General features: G+C 40.0%; 1 protein-coding gene across 1 annotated transcript in view; it reads left to right on the top strand.

Moving 5' to 3' along the window:
• LOC119566992 (complement receptor type 1-like) overlaps positions 1-18,165 on the top strand; it is a 207,535-nt gene extending 189,370 nt beyond the window's left edge. Inside the window, 4 exon segments of the mRNA XM_043520786.1 lie at positions 4,805-4,984; positions 7,304-7,504; positions 14,949-15,116; positions 17,514-18,165. Coding sequence (XP_043376721.1) covers positions 4,805-4,984; positions 7,304-7,504; positions 14,949-15,116; positions 17,514-17,527 — 563 coding nt within the window. The 3' untranslated portion in view covers positions 17,528-18,165.
• Positions 18,166-18,558: the final 393 nt, after the last annotated feature.

Raw genomic sequence — 18,558 nt, 5'->3', positions numbered from 1 at the left:
CCCTGCTGCCTTTGTTCTGCAGTAGCCCTCTCTCAGGGCTGTTTTAACCCCTCTGGGCTCGAGCTGGTGTCCACCCCGCTACACATCCATTTTTGTTTCCTCATTTATTCTGAATTATCACAGTTTCTTCCTGAAGAAGAGCTCTGTGTAAGCTTGAAAGCTTGTCTCTCTCAAAAACAGAAACTGGCCCAATAAAAGATATTACCACACCCACTTTGTCTCTCTAATATCCTGGGACTGACATGGCTACACCAACAATGTATACAACAGATTCTTCCAGGCAGTTCTTTTCCCTATGCTGCCACCACCAAGCGAGTTAAACAAAGAACAGGGAAAGAGGCCACTTGGAGACGTCTTTCCCCAAAAATATCCCCCCAAGCACTACACCCCCTTTCCTGAGGAAAGCTTGATAAAAATCCTCACCAATTTGCATAGGTGAACACAGACCCATACCCTTGGATCTTAAGAACAATGACAAAAACAATCAGGTTCTTAAAAGAAGAATTTTAATTAAAGAAAAAGTAAAAGAATCACCTCTGTAAAATCAGGATGGTAAATACCTTACAGAGTAGTCAGATTCAAAACATAGAGAATCCCTCTAGGCAAAACCTTAAGTTACAAAAAGACACAAAAAGAGGAATATACATCCCATTCAGCACAACTTATTTTATCAGCCATTTAAACAAAACAGAATCTAACACATATCTAACTAGATTGCTTACTAACTCTTTACAGGAGTTCTGACCTGCATTCCTGCTCTGGTCCCGGCAAAAGCATCACACAGACAGAACCTTTTGTCCCCCCCCCCTCCAGCTTTGAAAGTATCTTGTCTCCTCATTGGTCATTTTGGTCAGGTGCCAGCAAGGTTATCTTAGCTTCTTAACCCTTTACAGGTGAAAAGGTTTTTCCTCTGGCCAGGAGGGATTTAAAGGTGGTTAGCCTTCCCTTTATATTTATGGCACCAAGTATGCTTCCACTTTATTGGTATTTTTAAAGTATTTAAAACTGAAACAATCATGGTGGATCTTGCTTTATTCAAATTGGCATGGCCAGATATATTACTTATTTGATTCTCAATTTGTTTTGTAAATAGAGGTTTCAGAGTAACAGCCATGTTAGTCTGTATTCGCAAAAAGAAAAGGAGTACTTGTGGCACCTTAGAGACTAACCAATTTATTTGAGCATGAGCTTTCGTGAGCTACAGCTCACTTCATCAGATGCATACTGTGGAAATTGCAGAAGACATTATTATATACACAGACACCATGAAACAATACCTCCTCCCACCCCACTCTCCTGCTGGTAATAGCTTATCTAAAGTGATCATCAAGATGGGCCATTTCCAGCACAAATCCAGGTTTTCTCACCCTCCGCCCCCCCCACAGACAAACTCACTCTCTTGCTGGTAATAGCCCATCCAAAGTGATCACTCTCTTCACAATGTGTATGATAATCAAGGTGAGCCATTTCCTGCAGAAATCCAAGTTCTCTCACCCCCTCACCCCCCTCCAAAAACCACACACACAAACTCACTCTCCTGCTGGTAATAGCCTATCCAAAGTGACCACTCTCCTTACAACGTGCATGAAAATCAAGGTGGGCCATTTCCAGCACAAATACAGGTTTTCTCACCCCCCCCCCCAATCACATACACACAAACTCACTCTCCTGCTGGTAATAGCCTATCCAAAGTGACCACTCTCCTTACAACGTGCATGAAAATCAAGGTGGGCCATTTCCAGCACAAATCCAGGTTTTCTCACCCTCCGCCCCCCCACAGACAAACTCACTCTCTTGCTGGTAATAGCCCATCCAAAGTGACCACTGTCTTCACAATGGGTATGATAATCAAGGTGGGCCATTTCCTGCAGAAATCCAGGTTCTCTCACCCCCTCACCCCCGTCCAAAAACCACACACACAAACTCACTCTCCTGCTGGCAATAGCTCATCCAAACTGACCACTCTCCCCACAATGTGCATGACAATCAAGGTGGGCCACTTCCAGCATAAATCCAAGTTTAACCAGAAGGCCGGGGGGTGGGGGGGTAGGAAAAAACAAGGGGAAATAGGCTACCTTGCATAATGACTTAGCCACTCCCAGTCTCTATTTAAGCCTAAATTAATAGTATCCAATTTGCAAATGAATTCCAATTCAGCAGTTTCTCGCTGGACTCTGGATTTGAAGTTTTTTTGTTGTAAGATAGCGACCTTCATGTCTCTGATTGCGTGACCAGAGAGATTGAAGTGTTCTCCGACTGGCTTATGAATGTTATAATTCTTGACATCTGATTTGTGTCCATTTATTCTTTTACGTAGAGACTGTCCAGTTTGACCAATGAGGGGCATTGCTGGCACATAATGGCATATATCACATTTGTGAATGTGCAGGTGAACGAGCCTCTGATACTGTGGCTGATGTTATTAGGCCCTGTGATGGTGTCCCCTGAATAGATATGTGGGCACAGTTGGCAACGGGCTTTGTTGCAAGGATAGGTTCCTGGGTTAGTGGTTCTGTTGTGTGGTATGTGGTTGTTGGTGAGTATTCGCTTCAGGTTGGGGGGCTGTCTGTAGGCAAGGACTGGCCTGTCTCACAAATCTATTACCAGCAGGAGAGTGAGAGACTGAAGGCGCTTATTCGGCTTAGTTTATTTTTAGAGCATGGTATCTTGCCCTCAATCTGTTGAGCATTCTTACTCCATTGTAAAACAATGAAGTGCCTACCTGCCAACCGATGTAGCCAGTTGGGAACAGATTGGACACGTACATCTGACCTAACCAGCTCCAGTCTAAGAACAACTGTTCAAAAAGGGTCCTCTCCCCAACAGCACAGTGCTACAGAAAGAAACAGTGCTACTCAGTACAGAAAGAAAAATTCAAAAAGAGCCACTGAAACCACATGAGAGTCCTGATTGCTCTTGGGTTCAAAAATGAATAACCTGTCACATTACAGGCGTCAACATCTCCTGACTTCAGTGGCTACTGTTATAGACTCTAATGTCCTACATTAAGATAACATCCTTCCAGCCAATGAAAGCTGGACACATTTTCCATTGCAGCTTGTCAACGCCTTGTTTGGTTTAGCCAGTGGGATCATTTAAGAGGATGATATGGGGATCTCTGGATTTGCTAATAATTAATCAATGAGAAGATTATAGGATTGGGGGGATTGTTGACACTGGGGGCAGGGTTTGGGATAATTATGTAATTAGCTCAGTAAAGGGAAGATATGTAATTGGAAGGAACTTTCCGACACATGCCTGTGCTATGTTTGGCAGTGCTTGGAATCTAAAGATTAAAAGTACACATGGGGGAAAGAAACAGACTCTGTGCATGAATACGCAAATGGGCCAGACAGTGCGGAACATCAGGTAGCTGAACAAACACCCTTTGAGAGGGGCCTTAAAAAAATCTTCAGAAAGAGTTAGCAGGCTGAGTGGGAGATGGGTGGACTGGAAGGAGTGAGATTCCACCATCAGGGTTGCAACCCTCACCATCTCCTGGGATACTCTGACACCATTGGGCCTTCATCTTGACCCTGAAAGATGCCCTGATGAGACTGGGACAGAGAGATGGACACAGAAGACATCGCCACCTTCACCATCTCCAACTAGATCCTGAATACAACCTGGGACGTGCAACTTTGGTTCCTGCTGTCCTTCCCTCCCTCGTGTCATCTTCCACCCCCACCTTATTCTCTTTTCTATCTCTCTCTTTGCCTTCCGTTTAGTAAAAGTCTGGTCTACCTGTCTGGGACTGTATATTTTGCAACACTACTGTGAGCCTGTGTTGGAAAGGCAGCTGAAAGCAATGTCCAAAACAGCCTGATGCTGGTTCAAGTTTTCCAGGTCTCTCAGTGCCTGATAAGGGGGTTTACTGTGCTTGTTTTTCTCCAGCAATGAAGTTGCAAGTAAGAGTCAGCACCAGAGACCAGAAGCTGCGTTGTCTATTTTTGCTATTCCTTTCTCTTCTCTTTTGTGTGTGTTTGTCTTGTTTTGTCTTAAAGGAAGCAGGATCAGACTTTAACAACAGCAGCAGGAAGCTCCAGCTGATCTCAACTAACTTTTTTTCCCCATAAAGACCAGTTATTATTGTCGTTAATACTGTCGAAAAGATGGTCAAACAGAGGGGTTTCCTTCTAAAATCTCTCTATAGCTAAAGGGAAAGGGAATAAGGAATATAGTTAAAATAAAAGCCTTACTTGCAACTTTACATTTCAAATGTTTTAACTGTTTTTCCTTCTTTTACTATGTCTTTAAAAGGTTAACATGATTTTAATGGTGTGTTTGCCATGGGACTAAGCAGGCCCAGGGCACTATACTCAAACCACTGAACCATGTTTGTGTTGTACCATGACAGTGTCATGTTAACACCTTGGACTCTCTTATTCCATCCAACCAAACATGACAGGAAGGTAGTGTGGAATGAACTGCCAGAAGAGATTAGACAAATCCAGTGTGATCACCTTTAGATCTCATTGCAAGGCTTCATTTTTTGGTAAAGTTTTTCCACAATAGTCAGAATGACACTTATAACAACAACTGATTCCTTCTCACCCCCAAAATAAAATAAACTACCCCAAGCAAATACTCTAATTTCTGAAGATGGGTAAAGAGTTATAGACTTCATCAAATTCATAGGAATCTCACCATGCCATTGTTATGCAGATGATGATCAAATATGACAGTGATAGTAAAGCTAGCAAAAAAAAAAAGAGAGAGATACAAATAATTTTAATTGAAGGGGGTACTTACAGCATAAAGTTATTTTTACAGCTGTTAAACTTGTTCATCTGTTTCTGTTTAGAAATTAGATGTGATCCTCCAACAGTGACTAATGGAATCTACTACCCCAAAAAGAAAGTGTTCAGAGAATTGGAAATAATCAGAGTAGATTGTAATAAAGGATTTCACTTTGAAACGGACAATAGGGAGAGGAGAGCAGAATGCACAAAGAATGGCTGGTTACCTATTCCAAGATGTATCTGTAAGTTACTTTTATTTTAACATGTTTTTAGATATTAAAGCTGTCAAGGTTCCTCTCCCACTCTGAACTCTAGGGTACAGATGTGGGGACCTGCATGAAAAACCTCCTAAGCTTATCTTTACCAGCTTAGGTCAAAACTTCCCCAAGGTACAAAATATTCCACCCTTTGTCCTTGGATTGGCCGCTACCACCACCAAACAAATACTGGTTACTGGGGAAGAGCTGTTTGGACACGTCTTTCCCCCCAAAATACTTCCCAAAACCTTGCACCCCACTTCCTGGACAAGGTTTGGTAAAAAAGCCTCACCAATTTGCCTAGGTGACTACAGACCCAGACCCTTGGATCTTAAAAACAATGAACAATCCTCCCAACACTTGCACCCCGCCCTTTCCAGGGAAATGTTGAATAAAAAGCCTCACCAATTTGCATAGGTGACCACAGACCCAAACCCTTGGATCTGAGAACAATGAAAAAGCATTCAGTTTTCTTACAAGAAGACTTTTAATAGAAATAGAAGTAATTAGAAATAAGAAATCCCCCCTGTAAAATCAGGATGGTAGATACCTTACAGGGTAATTAGATTCAAAATAGTTATTCTATTCAGCACAATTCTTTTCTCAGACATTTAAAGAAATCATAATCTAACACGTACCTAGCTAGATTACTTACTAAAAGTTCTAAGGCTTCATTCCTGGTCTATCCCCGGCAAAGACAGAATATAGACAGACACACATACCCCTTTTGTTTCTCTCCCTCCTCCCAGCTCTTGTCTCCTCATTGGTCATTTTGGTCAGGTGCCAGCAAGGTTACCTTTAGCTTCTTAACCCTTTACAGGTGAGAGGAGATTTCCTCTGGCCAGGAGGCATTTTAAAGGGGTTTACCCTTCCCTTTATATTTATGACAAAAGCCCAAACTATTATACAATGATTATACAGTTTCTGCATTTGAGAATGTAAACAGAAATGAAACAGGTATATTTGCAGGGTTTTTCCTTTTACAAAGTTTAAGAACTAAGAATAGCCATACTGGGTCAGACCAAAGGTCCATCTAACACAGTATCCTGTCTTCCGACAGTGGCCAATGCCAGGTGTCCCAGAGGGAATGAACAAAACAGGTAATCGTCAAGTGATCCATACCCTGTCACCCATTCCCAGTTTCTGGCAAACAGAGGCTAGGGACACCATCCCTGCCCATCATGGCTAATAGCAATTGATGGACCTATCGTCCATGAACTTATATAGTTCCTTTTTGAACCCTGTTATAATCTTGGCCTTCACTACATCCTCTGGCAAAGAGTTCCACAGGTTGACTGTGTTGTGTGAAGAAATACTTCTTTTTGTTTGTTTTAAACCTGCTGCCTTTTAATTTCATTTGGTGACCCCTAGTTCTTGTGTTATGAGAAGGAATAAATAACATTTATTTACTTTCCCTATTTACTTTGATGGACTTGGATAAAGCATCTGTGAAAATAAGATATGGTATAAGTGAATGGAGCTGTAAATAACTATACAACTAACATGTACATCATGATTTATTTGACAAAATGTGCTAGACTGAACCCTTCTACAGGGAAGATTTGTAGCTGTGTTTTATCCATCCAAATAATAGCATCCAAGCATGATGCCATGAGTGTATGAATGGTATAAAAGAAAATAAAAACCTATGATCATAATTGGATTCTGAGTCACTTACATATACCACAGCCCTAGATTTGTACCATCCATTTTTGTTTCCTCATTTATTCTGAACTGTCAGTCTATACCTGAAGAAGAGCTCTGTGTAAGCTTGAAAATTTGTCTCTCTCACAAACAGAAACTGATCCAATAAATATATTACCACACCCACTTTCACTTTCTAATATCCTGGGAGTGACATGGCAACACCAACAATGCGTACAACAGATTCTTCCAGGCAGTTCTTTTCCCTGTGCAAAATCAAGAAGTTCTTTCTCAAATGTTTACTCAATCTTTCTTCAGATAAAATCCCAGTGGCTGTAATGAGAGTTTTGTTGAGTAGGGACTGAGTAAAAACTTATCAAGGACTTCAGAATTTGGCTTTGATAATTACAAACAAATGAAAGCTGTCAACTCTCCTGCCAACTGGTGGATGGCCTTGTATCATGAGGAGATCCCACACAACATGTGGGTTCTGGGGGCTGGAAACCCTGCCTACCAGGTGAAAGCTCTATCTCCTGCTCCAGTGGAACAATTCGGGTAAACTGCGGCTGTAACCTTGAAGAGTTCTTCTCTCCTTCCACCTCTTTGAATTAGTGTCCACGTGTACCTTCTAATATTATACATTTTAAACTTTTTTTAAAGTGAGACCCTGTGACTACCCACATATAGAAAATGGAGCATTAACTGACTATTATGAACATTACAAAGAACGAGCCTTTCCAGCACAGTTGGGCGTGTCAATTTACTACAGATGCCTTGATGGTTACGTATCTGAAAGAGAGGAGAAGTGGCCTCTGATCAGATGTACTAAAGCCAGCTGGTCTCCTGCACCAAAATGCCTTAGTAAGTAAACATATGTTTGTATTATTTTCTTTAAAATTCTATTGTACTATAACTAATAATTATATCCAGCAATGGACAGAACCAGGACTGCGAGGGAGGGTGGGCTTTACTACAGCGCTGCTCCATTGTGGCCCCTTGACTCCCCCAGCAAAGAGTGTCACCCAAGGACATGCGTGTCTCTTTAAAAGGATTCAAAAGCATTAGAAGGAGCCAATACTTGGAACAGGCCTTCAATAAACGGGTTGTAGGATTTGCAGAGGGGTTGTTTGTATTTTGTTCTTTTTTTCCCTCCTTTTTTTGCTTTCTCCTTATTGCTGATCCCTCAACCAGCATTTCTGTTTCTCTTACAAGGGAATAGGGTAGGAATTTGTATCCCTCTGAGAGCGAGAGTGTTTGCGGAAGGTACTGGGATCTTGTGGATTTAGAAAGGGTGAGCAAAGATCAATAATAACCTGTGTGGAGAGGGACCTATGAGGAGGGATATGTTGTGTTGTGAAATTTTTTTCTTGAGGAAGGACTTAGTTGGTTCTTTTGTCTTTGGGATATTCAGTTGTAAGAAAACTGCCTGTAAGAGTGACAGAACTATAGGGATTCTTTTCTCTTTTGTGGCATTGCCCGTGTGTGCACATGCATATATGCACACTTCTCATGCTGTGTGGGAATATATTGTTTCTTAGAAGACTTTTGCAGCTTGCCCTGGAGATTACTTTTTAGGCTGCATATGTTATCCCTTTTTCAGGGCTGCTCTTTGGGTGCAAAGAGGGTGGAGTGCCACTGCCAGATGCTCTGAATATGGAGGCCTACAGCTAGTGATCCTGACACATGCTAAGTCTGCTTTGCAACCCTCTAGCCATATAAAGCAGATTTAAAGCTAAGAAGCCAGCTGAAGACTCCTCTATATCATTCCACTTTGCAGTCTCAGGCCATCCATCAAATAACTTAATCTAATAACTGTCTATACAACCTTCCCTCTTATTTGTACAAAGACTAGCCAAATTCTGGTCATTTTCAAAATCATACAAAACTACAAATGAAAGAAACTTTAACAAGTCAGTTGTGACAATGGGATGTAGGCTCTTGTAAAAATTGTATGGTACATCAATATCCTACAAATAATAATCTGTATACCCCTAACTAGACAAATATTAGATACATAGCTAGTGTATAAACATAGCCTAATTCTCACTTACACAAGATCACAAAATTATGTTCTTCGAATAAAAACATCAACCATTACTATCATAATGAACAATTGCGTGTAGTACTTCATATACACACACAAAAATTCTACAGAAATCATTTTTACTTTTCCTGGAAATTAATAATAATAATGTTTGGTTGTATTCCAGTAGTGAGTTGAGGCATAACCAAGATTGGATCCCCATCACTTTGCACTGACACAATAAGAAACAGTCCCTCTCTCAAACAGCTTGCAATCTAAATAAACAAAACAGGAAAAAGGTGGAAGAGAAAGAAACAGAAGGGTGTTATGACTTGCCAACATTCACGCAAGTTAGTGTCAGAGCCAGGAATAAAACCCAACTCTCCTATTGGCCAGATTAATGAGTGGAGGCCCCCTTTTCATAAACACAGTATTAATAAAAGCAAAAAAGTACCCTGCTTATGACAACCAACAAATCATGTATATTACTGAATAATCATGAAAAGAAAATCAAAGGCAATGAACAGAATAAACTACCTGGATAAACATAAAAATATGGAAAATTAAGAGTCAAATGAAATGCTGCATATTTAAACAGGCATCTTGCAAATTTTAAGAGCTGCAAATTCAGTTATTGTATCTTGAAATGACAGTGTTTGAAATAAATCTCACTCAATTGACATAGTAGCCAGAGCATTAAACTTTGTTTCTGCCATAGTTGACTGAAGACAACTTTTTTAAAGGCAGGCTTAGACAATGATCACTCTGCTTCACAGTTGACAATAGGTATAGTCAAATACAGTCTCAATGCAATGTAAATATTCAGGAAAACATTGCTCAGATATTTGTCATTTGATGAAAAGCTCAGGTTCTAGATCATTCAGGTAAGCACTGAGAAATGTGTGAATGCATGTTTTCATCTCCCCTGTATTTCGCGTCACTTTATTTGATCCAGAAATGTAAGCAAACCAAACCTTGTGGATAATTAGTATACCATTAACTTCTTTTTAGTTCTGAACTTAGCTTATGGAGGATAACATAAAAGCAGTCAACCTTGAATTTCCCTTTCCCTCAAAGCAGTGTCACTTCTGCCATCAGGAAATTTTTGCTTTAGAGTATGTTTGTGTACTTCATGGTTGGACTCATCAGCATAACCTCCTAATTGTTTTGCTTGCTCCTCAAAATCATCAAAGTGAGACTGTAAGCTTGTGACAAATGTTTGCAAAGAAAGTCAGAAAATTGACGGGAACAAGAAGATTCAGACCTGGCTTTTGAAGCTGTACACTAGTTTTGTCAAACCTTCCTTGTATAACATTCCATAAAATACTAATAAAAGCAGTCTCCATGCTGCATGCTTTCTTGTACAATTGTGCTCTCCTCTGAGTTTCACCATTTTCCTCAGCATTGTCCATCATTTCTTTCAAACAACTTTGAATGCCTTCATATTTCACTACAATTGTTTTACAACATTCAGCATGACAGGACCATCTCATACCTGACAGGGTTTTTAGGACAAGGAGAGGTCTTTGTTTCCTTTTGATAAGATTGTTTCGTAGAAGCTTCCATCACCTGGGCAATGCCACAAAAAAGATACTTTCTGAACAAAACTGAAATGTTTATGGCTTCCATGCAACAATCAATACTGCAAGTTCCAGCTAAGTTCAGAGAAGAGCTGTGCATGGCACGTACACAGCTAGTGGGTTTACTCTTTTTTGATATAAGCTTGAAAATCTTCATACTTTTCAGACATGTTACTTGTGTTATTGTATGACTGATCTCTGGAGTTTTCAATAGCATTGTCATTTGCATCCAATAAACTGTTCATGATCTCGAAGAGTGACTTGCCCATCTGGCTTTCAGTTGGTATAAACCCAATTAAATCCTCTCTTATGGCGCCATGTAAGTAGTATCATAAAATGACAAATAACTGATTTTCATGGGCAATATCAGGAGTTGAATCTACTTTCAAAGAGTAGTATTTTCCTGTTTGACTTCAGTTACAATGAATTTCAAAACCTCATGTCCCAATAGCCCAATGAACTCACCACAGTTTGTTTTCGACAAGTAGGATGGGTGACCTTTCCCTTTGTTTCCACAGCATTTAATATGCTGTCTTACAAACTGGTCAAATTTGATGATGGCTTCAAGAATATCTAGATAATTTCCATTCTGAGGAAAGCCAATAACTTCCTCCATTCCTCTAACTGCTAAACCACATTCAGCAAGAAGCTTAATAACTGTCACGATATGCCTTAAAATGTCTTCCCAGTAAGCAGTTTGTGTTAGATGCAGCTGTACCATCTCCCTATCAATATGATTCTTGCCTTGTGAACATGCTAGCCATGCAGCTATGGCGTTGCAATGTTCCACACTGTTTTCATGAGAGCAAGTCTTCTCCTCTGCTTTTTTCCAGTTGGAAAAGCCTGGGGTTATGAAGGTGCTAAGATTATTAGGCAATCAAAAGAGTTTTCACATAAAACAGAATACTGCTTCTGTGGATTTAGAATGCTTCGACCAATGCCTCTGATGATGCTCTCCATTTGGTAGTTTTCATTCAAAAAGAAGAGGTGAAAGATACCATTTCTGACATTTGTACTGACACTTAGAAACTATAACTTTGTCATTGCGATTCTGAAAATAGAACAGTCCTTTCTCAATACATGTAGTACAAAACTCTTCCATTATCAAAGTAGGCTATTTAGCCAGATTTTGTTCAACGCTACCAGCAACATCATCCTCTTTATCACTACTATTCATTCTACCTTCTGTATGGACAGGTGTTAGAAAAAGTGGGTTCTCTCTTTCATCATTAGTTGTGTCCTTGATTTCAGGAATGCTTGCCTTTTCTTCTGAAGTCTCCTGAGGGAACAAGTTCATACTCATATCTTTGCTTTGATTATCATTTTTTAAGAGAGATGATCCACCATCATGGAAGATAATTCTGAAGCAGTACTAACAGAAAATAGTTAGCAAGTTTGGGTAACTTGCTTACAATATTCTCTTTCTAACTTAGCTTTCCTTTTTGCTGCTCTGCTTTGAAATAGTCAACTGGACATCTTGTTTATGCAAGGTTAAAACAAAACTGCAGTTCTGTCATTAGCACCCAGCAATGGCAATTAACACCGCTAATTCGCACCCTCATTACCAACAATTCAAAGTCTAAAAACATTAATTAAACTTTAACTGTGAAAGCTTTAGAAACTGGGACAAAATCAATAGCAGCAGGGTGCATAAATTAGTTTTTTTTGTTCTTTTCTTTTTAGTATTAGCACAAGTATGATCAAAATCTCCCTTTTATAATGTATATTTCAAGGATTAGCAGCCCCCCAGGAAAGCAGAGGCTTGGGGCTGCATCCTTCTTACTCCTCACTCTCCAGTCCAGCTTCTGTGCCCTAACTACTAGGCCAGGATTTCTCAACCAGAGGGTCATGACCACCCCTCTCCCCCGAGAAGGGTTGGGAAAGGTCATTAGGGACATTTTGAAATGTTGAATATGCTATTACAATCTGAAACAAAAGAAATCTTGTTCCCTGACTCCGGGCACACCCTTACTCTTCCAGGTCAAATATTCTCAATCAACCTTTTGAAACACACACACACAAATGATGTATATAGTCTGGGTAGCTGGAGACTGATTCTGGTGGGAAGGGTAACTAATTGGGGTAATGAGAGGTTGGGGAGCAGAGCTGGAGAGGCAGAGAATCCTAACAGTCCACAAAGTCTTTGAGAAAGCCTGGGCATTAGCTAGATTAGTGCACAAAGCCAGATTCTTTCTATTTTAAGTGGAAAATGTTGAATGCCAGTTGAAGAAAACTCTAATCTACGAGTCTTATCCATCTATTATGCATAATTTTTCATGGAGCACCTGTGAATGTCTTATTGTCTGACCAGCTGTTTTCATGTCCCCTCAAAAGGTACATCTACACAGTCCATGGCAGAGAATCTCCAAGTTTGTAGCAAGAGATTTGGGCTTGCAGAGGTTGCACTGCCACAGTAAAAATACCTGTATAGAGATTACAGCTGAGTCTGGAGCTTGGGCTCTGAAGCCCAGGGTGGTTTGGTTGGTGTGAACACAATCAATGACATTTTAGTATGAAAACTGAAATTCTAATAAGTAGGCATGAGGATGTATAAATATCTGCCTATGTATGAATTTTTCAGTTTGTAGCTTGTTTTATTTTCAGGTTAGAAATGGAAGGAATATTATGAATGGGTTTTGTGTGTTTTTGATCTATTTAATTTATTTATATATTTATTTATTTTTACTTTTAACAAAGGGCTCACTTTTTAGATCTAGGTGTTTGAAAATGTTTATTCTACTCTTGGAGAGTGGGAGGAGGACAGAGAACCCGCCTTATGTTAGTTATAAAATTTCTCCTTGAAAAAGCTACTTCCCATGAAAAGTAAAAAGAGAGGAGTGGGTCCAAACAATGCTTGTAATGGAAATATTTTCATCGCAACCTTGAGTGTGGAGTTGTGAATAAAAGTGCTGTGAATGTGCATAGGACTTCCACAAAGCACAAAAAAGAACAGTTACTTTTTCCAAACATCTTGCAGTTGAATTCAGACCAACATACTACACAGGATGACAATTCTAGTACAAGGTCAAAAGACAGAGACTCTTATGGCAAATTATTTTTAAAGAGGGATCTGAAGCAGAAGGACAGTTGGTACACATAGTGGGAGGCTTTCCGAGTATAGGCAGTGTCCTGACAGAAAATGCAAAGTTACAAGCACTCCACAAGTTCAATCACACTGTAATTGCCAGTCACACTTTCCTGGCATTCATAGCTCATGGAAGTGGGTGGAAAAAAGTTAAAAAAATATTCAGGGAATCAGAATTTTGATACCGAACCTTGTTCTTTGCTCCTAGGCTGTCAGAGGCTTAGTGAGCTGTGAAGGCAGCATCTTTAGCCCTTGGCAGGAGGGAGCAACTTGCTCTGTAGCAAAACTCCTGGCTTAATCTGAGTTAGTGGTAATGGGATCCACAGTAATTTACCATGAGGCCTTAAGGCCTTCAGGGAAAATCCTGCCTCCACTGAGATCAATGACAAAACTGCCATTGAGTTCACCAGGTTCAGAGTTTGATCCTTAGGTGATAACTAATGAGTGGGAAATGGTAGATCTCCCGGAGAGCTCAGATGAAAGGGAAAAATGCCACTGGCCAAGAGCACCATGTTATGCTGCTAGATAATATTGGGAAGGGAAGAAAAAAAAATCAGGTCTCATAATGTGGCAGGAATAAGAGCCAGGGTTGCCCTCCAGGGTTGCCATGGAGTCTATAGGAATTAAAGATTAATTTTTAATTGAAGAGTATGTCATCTGATGAAACCTCCAGGAATACGTGCAACCAAAATTGGCAACCCTAACAAGAGCCCAAACCCAAACCTGTCTGAATAATACATTTCAATCTGCTGCATGAAACAAACTTGAATTTAGTTTGGAGGGCTTAACACAGTTACCTTTACACTTCATCACGGTACTCCAGTGACTGAGCATGAGGAGAAGGAAAGTAAGAGAGACTTCCTTTGGCTGTTGGCCCTCTCCTGTCACTTTGTTTATCCTGCACTGATTATATGATTTCCATTACAATGGCATGATTTAAACAATCCCATTACACCTGACTTTGGTTTTTATTTTGTATTAATGGAACTTTTCAGCTAGGTCCTGAGCCTGAACACAAACCCAATCAACAGCAATGGTATCTATTTCCCTACATGTTGGTGTTTCAGTGCCTGTATCATTTGGATTCTGTAAAGATGCTTTTTGTTTTAATAATCAGATTCAATGAACATCATAGTGATACCTGTAAATACAATACCTTGAGGGAATAATATGATTGATAATGTCCTCTGCTGTAAATGAATGTGTGCAGACGCCACTACTTAAACATATTGGGCAAGATTTTTTGGCTGGTGTAAATCAGTGTAGTTCCATTGAGGTTGATGGAGCTTGCTGTTTTGCACCAATTGAGAATCTGGCCCATGTGACCTGATTCTTCACTGCCTTGCATCTTGTGTAATTGTTTACAGCTGTGCACAGTTGATATCATAAGGTTCAGGCCAGTGGAAAAAATCAAGCTCTTTGATTCACATTTGAAAATAAAGGAATTTTCAGTATAAAGTACTAGAGTACTATGCAGCAAGATGGTCTTATTTGAAAGATTTTTTTTTTTCAAATAAATAGCTAGTTTTGAAAAGGGTGATTTGTTTTGGTTTGGTTTTTCTTTGTTAAATGTCTGACTTCCATTTGCTAACTAAACTTAATCTTTTTTTTCCTTAGAAAAGTGTTCTCCTGGTCATTTGGAAAATGGTAAATTTATATTTAACTATTGGACCACCTACAAAGAAGGTGATGAAATTTCATATGTGTGTTTTCCTGAAAATCTGCAAGCCAAAGTTACATGCACAAAGAATGGCTGGTCACCTACTCCAAGATGTACCTCTAACAGTAAGCAACAGTCATGTTCTATTGAGCAGCTGGTTAAAAAACTTGTAGACATATTACTAGAATCATCTGCCTGAAATAAATACAAAAATATCAATCCTAGCAGGTGACTTGTCACGACAATGCACATTTCTGACCTGAGTAACTGTGCAATTGTATTCAAAATTCGTCACCCAGCCCCTGCCGGCTGTTCATCACCCCTGCTTGTATGTAGAGTGACCGGGTGTGGGGCTTTTTGACCAGAACATCTGGTCGAAAAGGGATTCTGGCAGCTTGGCTATTGACTATCCAGTTGTCCAGTCTGGACAGTTGTCCTGACTATCCAGTTGTCCAGTCTGACAGCTTGGCTATTGACTGTCCAGTTGACGGCACCGTGCAGCAGGGCTGGCAGACTCCCTGCTAGCCTCGGCGCTGCTCCTGGGAAGCAGATGATATGTCCCCCCTCAGGCTCCTATGCATAGGGGCAGCCAGGGGGCTCTGCACACTGCCCCTGCCCCAAGGGCTGCCTCTGCAGCTCCCATTGGCCGGGAACTCCCTATGCCCAAATAAATTTGTTCGTCTCTAAGGTGCCACAAGGACTTCTCGTTGTTTTGACTGATACAGACTAATATGGCTACCACTCTGAAACCTTCTGATCCATGGGAGTCAGTTTGCTTGTCACCTCATTTATCTGCCTTGTTGGTCCAGAGTGGGAGTGTTGTAGCTGGCCTTCTCAGTCTGCCCAGATACTTTGTAGCTGCTGCCCGAAGAAAGATTTAGGCCATGTCTATACTTACAAGCTGACAGTGGCACAGTTGTACTAATACAGCTGTGCCGGTGTCAGAGGGCTCGTGTAGCCTTGTTATGCCAATGGAAGAGAGCTCTCCTGTTGACATAATCAAACCAGTGCAGTGAGATCTCTTGTTGACATCACGCTGTGCATGAATGCGATTATGATGACAAAAGTTCTGTTGGTCGAGGAGTATTTTTTCCACACCCCTGAGCAACAAAATCTTAGCAACATAACTACTAGTGTAGACATAGCCTTAGACTGCATGTCATCTCTCAGTCCTTTCTGGTAAACCTCCCACTGTTGCTTCAACATCTTTTGCAAAGGCTCCAGCTCCTGTTTTAGGTGCTGTTTTAATTCCTTTTGCCCATCTTTGACTTTGTGCTTTTTAGCCTAAGCCTTTCACCAATATTCAGGGTCTTCCACCTTTTTTTATGTTGGAAGGAAAAAATTGGTGTTGTGTCAAGTAGTTCCATGACACAGCCCTTGTTATTTACAAAGAATGGATACAAACTCCTGTTTCTCTGAATGGTTGGATCAGACAACAGGAGGCAGTTTCCTTGCTCATAATTCCAAGCCTACCTTTACATTCACCAATCTGACCAAAAAGATCTTTTCTGTCAGGGCCATGCTACCAGAACTTGTATTGCTGTCTCTCCATAGCTTTCTGGCAAGCTCACACATGCACACGCGCGCCCACACACTCCCTTCCTCCATCCCTCATTTAATCCCCAGCCCTCCTATTGTCAATCCCTAGAGAAACCACTCAACCAGAATTGCTCTAACCTTTTCTCAGGACTTGCACATGGTCTCGTCCATGGGCAGTGGTTTCCATTTTGTCAGCTATCACTAGACAAAGGGGCATGTAACTGTTTCCTCATTTCGCCTGAATGAAAGATGAGTATCATGCCCAGTTTCACTGAGGTCTGTGACTGCCCATAGATCAGACCTGCTTACTGCAACCTACTCTATCTCCACTACAACAATACTATTGATGGAAAAAAATCTATTGTCTTACATTGTTCTAGTTCTCCTGTCTTCTGATAAAGAAGAATCATAATTGCTGATCTTCTTCCCATATTAGGATGACTATATCATTGTGGCAATTCCCACATCACCTTTTTAAACTGGTGTGAGAAATGACACCACCTTATAGCATTATGGGAACAGAAGCAAATAATTCCTGCATACGTATGAAGAAGGCTGGCTGGAAGCAGCTGATAAGAAGCAGTGGAACGAAACAGGTTCAAGATCCCTGTTCCAAAAATTCCATCACTTTCAAATGCTAATAACTACGCCATGGATACTGATAAAATACAGTAATATGTAGTAAATCAATGTATGGTTTTCTGTGCTACTTTTAAGTTCCACTTTAAAATAAGTAATAGTTTTTAATATGAAAAGTAGTTGAACCACTGCTGTTCAGGGATAACTGCAATAACATTTGTTGAAGTTTGTTCCCATTTACTTTCCAAAAAAAGGTTAAAGCCATCCAGTATGAGTTTTATGCCATTCTGTTGAAATCAATAGTCTGTTCCTGTGCAATCCATAGGGGATTTGTACGTAATATTTGTTTAAAAAAATTGACATGTACTAAACTGATTTTCTGCTGTTTGTTCTCTCTCTGACAGGCACTTCAGGATGAATAAAATGAAGCATCAAGCAGATAATTTTTAGTCAGATCTGAGGCTCAAAATCCATTGACCGGTTATTTGTAATGTTCACACATTATGTCCTTTGTCAGTATTTTAGCTTAAATTGATTACATGTATCAGTTCAGTCACTTTTTCTATCGTTGGTCACAATGGTTTAAAATATACACTCATAAAATAATAACAACAGATGGGAAAATAAGTTCAAACTCAGATCAAACTACAGCTTTTTATGCTATTTGGAAAAGGAAACTTTAAGAGAAATTGTACACATCTGCACATCCTGAATTACACACTTCCTGCTTGCTGAAACAGAAAGCACCGGTATTTCCCTCTGGCCCAAATCAGGAACTCCAGGAAGTCTCATTAGAAACCTTAATCTTGAGAGATTTTTAGCCCAATCACCACACCAGAAAGTTTGGGATATGCATGGAGGCATTTTTGAATTCTGCCCATCGGTATTAGCTGTTGGTGATTATTTTTCCAAACGTTTTAGTCCATGCAACCAAAAAATGATCCTGTCATCTAGCACAGTTGTACACAAAACATTGACTTCTCTGGTTAAAGTTTAAATTCATAGTGTCTTAATTATTTTTCCTTTATAAAATTAAAGATTTGTATGTTTCATTTACCACTCTTAAAAAGTCTGTTATTTGTACTTTTTTGGGTTTTTTTTATTAACACCATAATCTGAAGTAAAGAGGGAAGGAATCTTAGGATTTGTAGAAAAATGGAGACAAAGATGAAAGCCTGCAGCTAATTTAAATAGCAACATGATACATGCATTTGATAGCGTGTGAATAAATTGTTTGTTGCTATTTTCCACTGTATGCAATAAACTGGAAATTAGACTAGTGCTGTGACAGAGATGAATCATTATCAGAATCCACATAGACAAATAAATGAAGGTAAAGTGAATATTGAGGGGATGCTATATGTAGGGAATGGATCAAGTTCTGGACCTGTGGCATACACAAATAAGCACATGTACGCTATAAAAGCTGAAAAAAAACTGGGCATGTAT

The sequence above is a fragment of the Chelonia mydas genome, chromosome 8, assembly GCF_015237465.2.
Source record: "Chelonia mydas isolate rCheMyd1 chromosome 8, rCheMyd1.pri.v2, whole genome shotgun sequence".
Classification (NCBI taxonomy): Eukaryota; Metazoa; Chordata; order Testudines; family Cheloniidae; genus Chelonia; species Chelonia mydas.
Note: the sequence above shows the minus strand (reverse complement) of the source record. Positions and strands in the feature narration are given on the sequence as shown.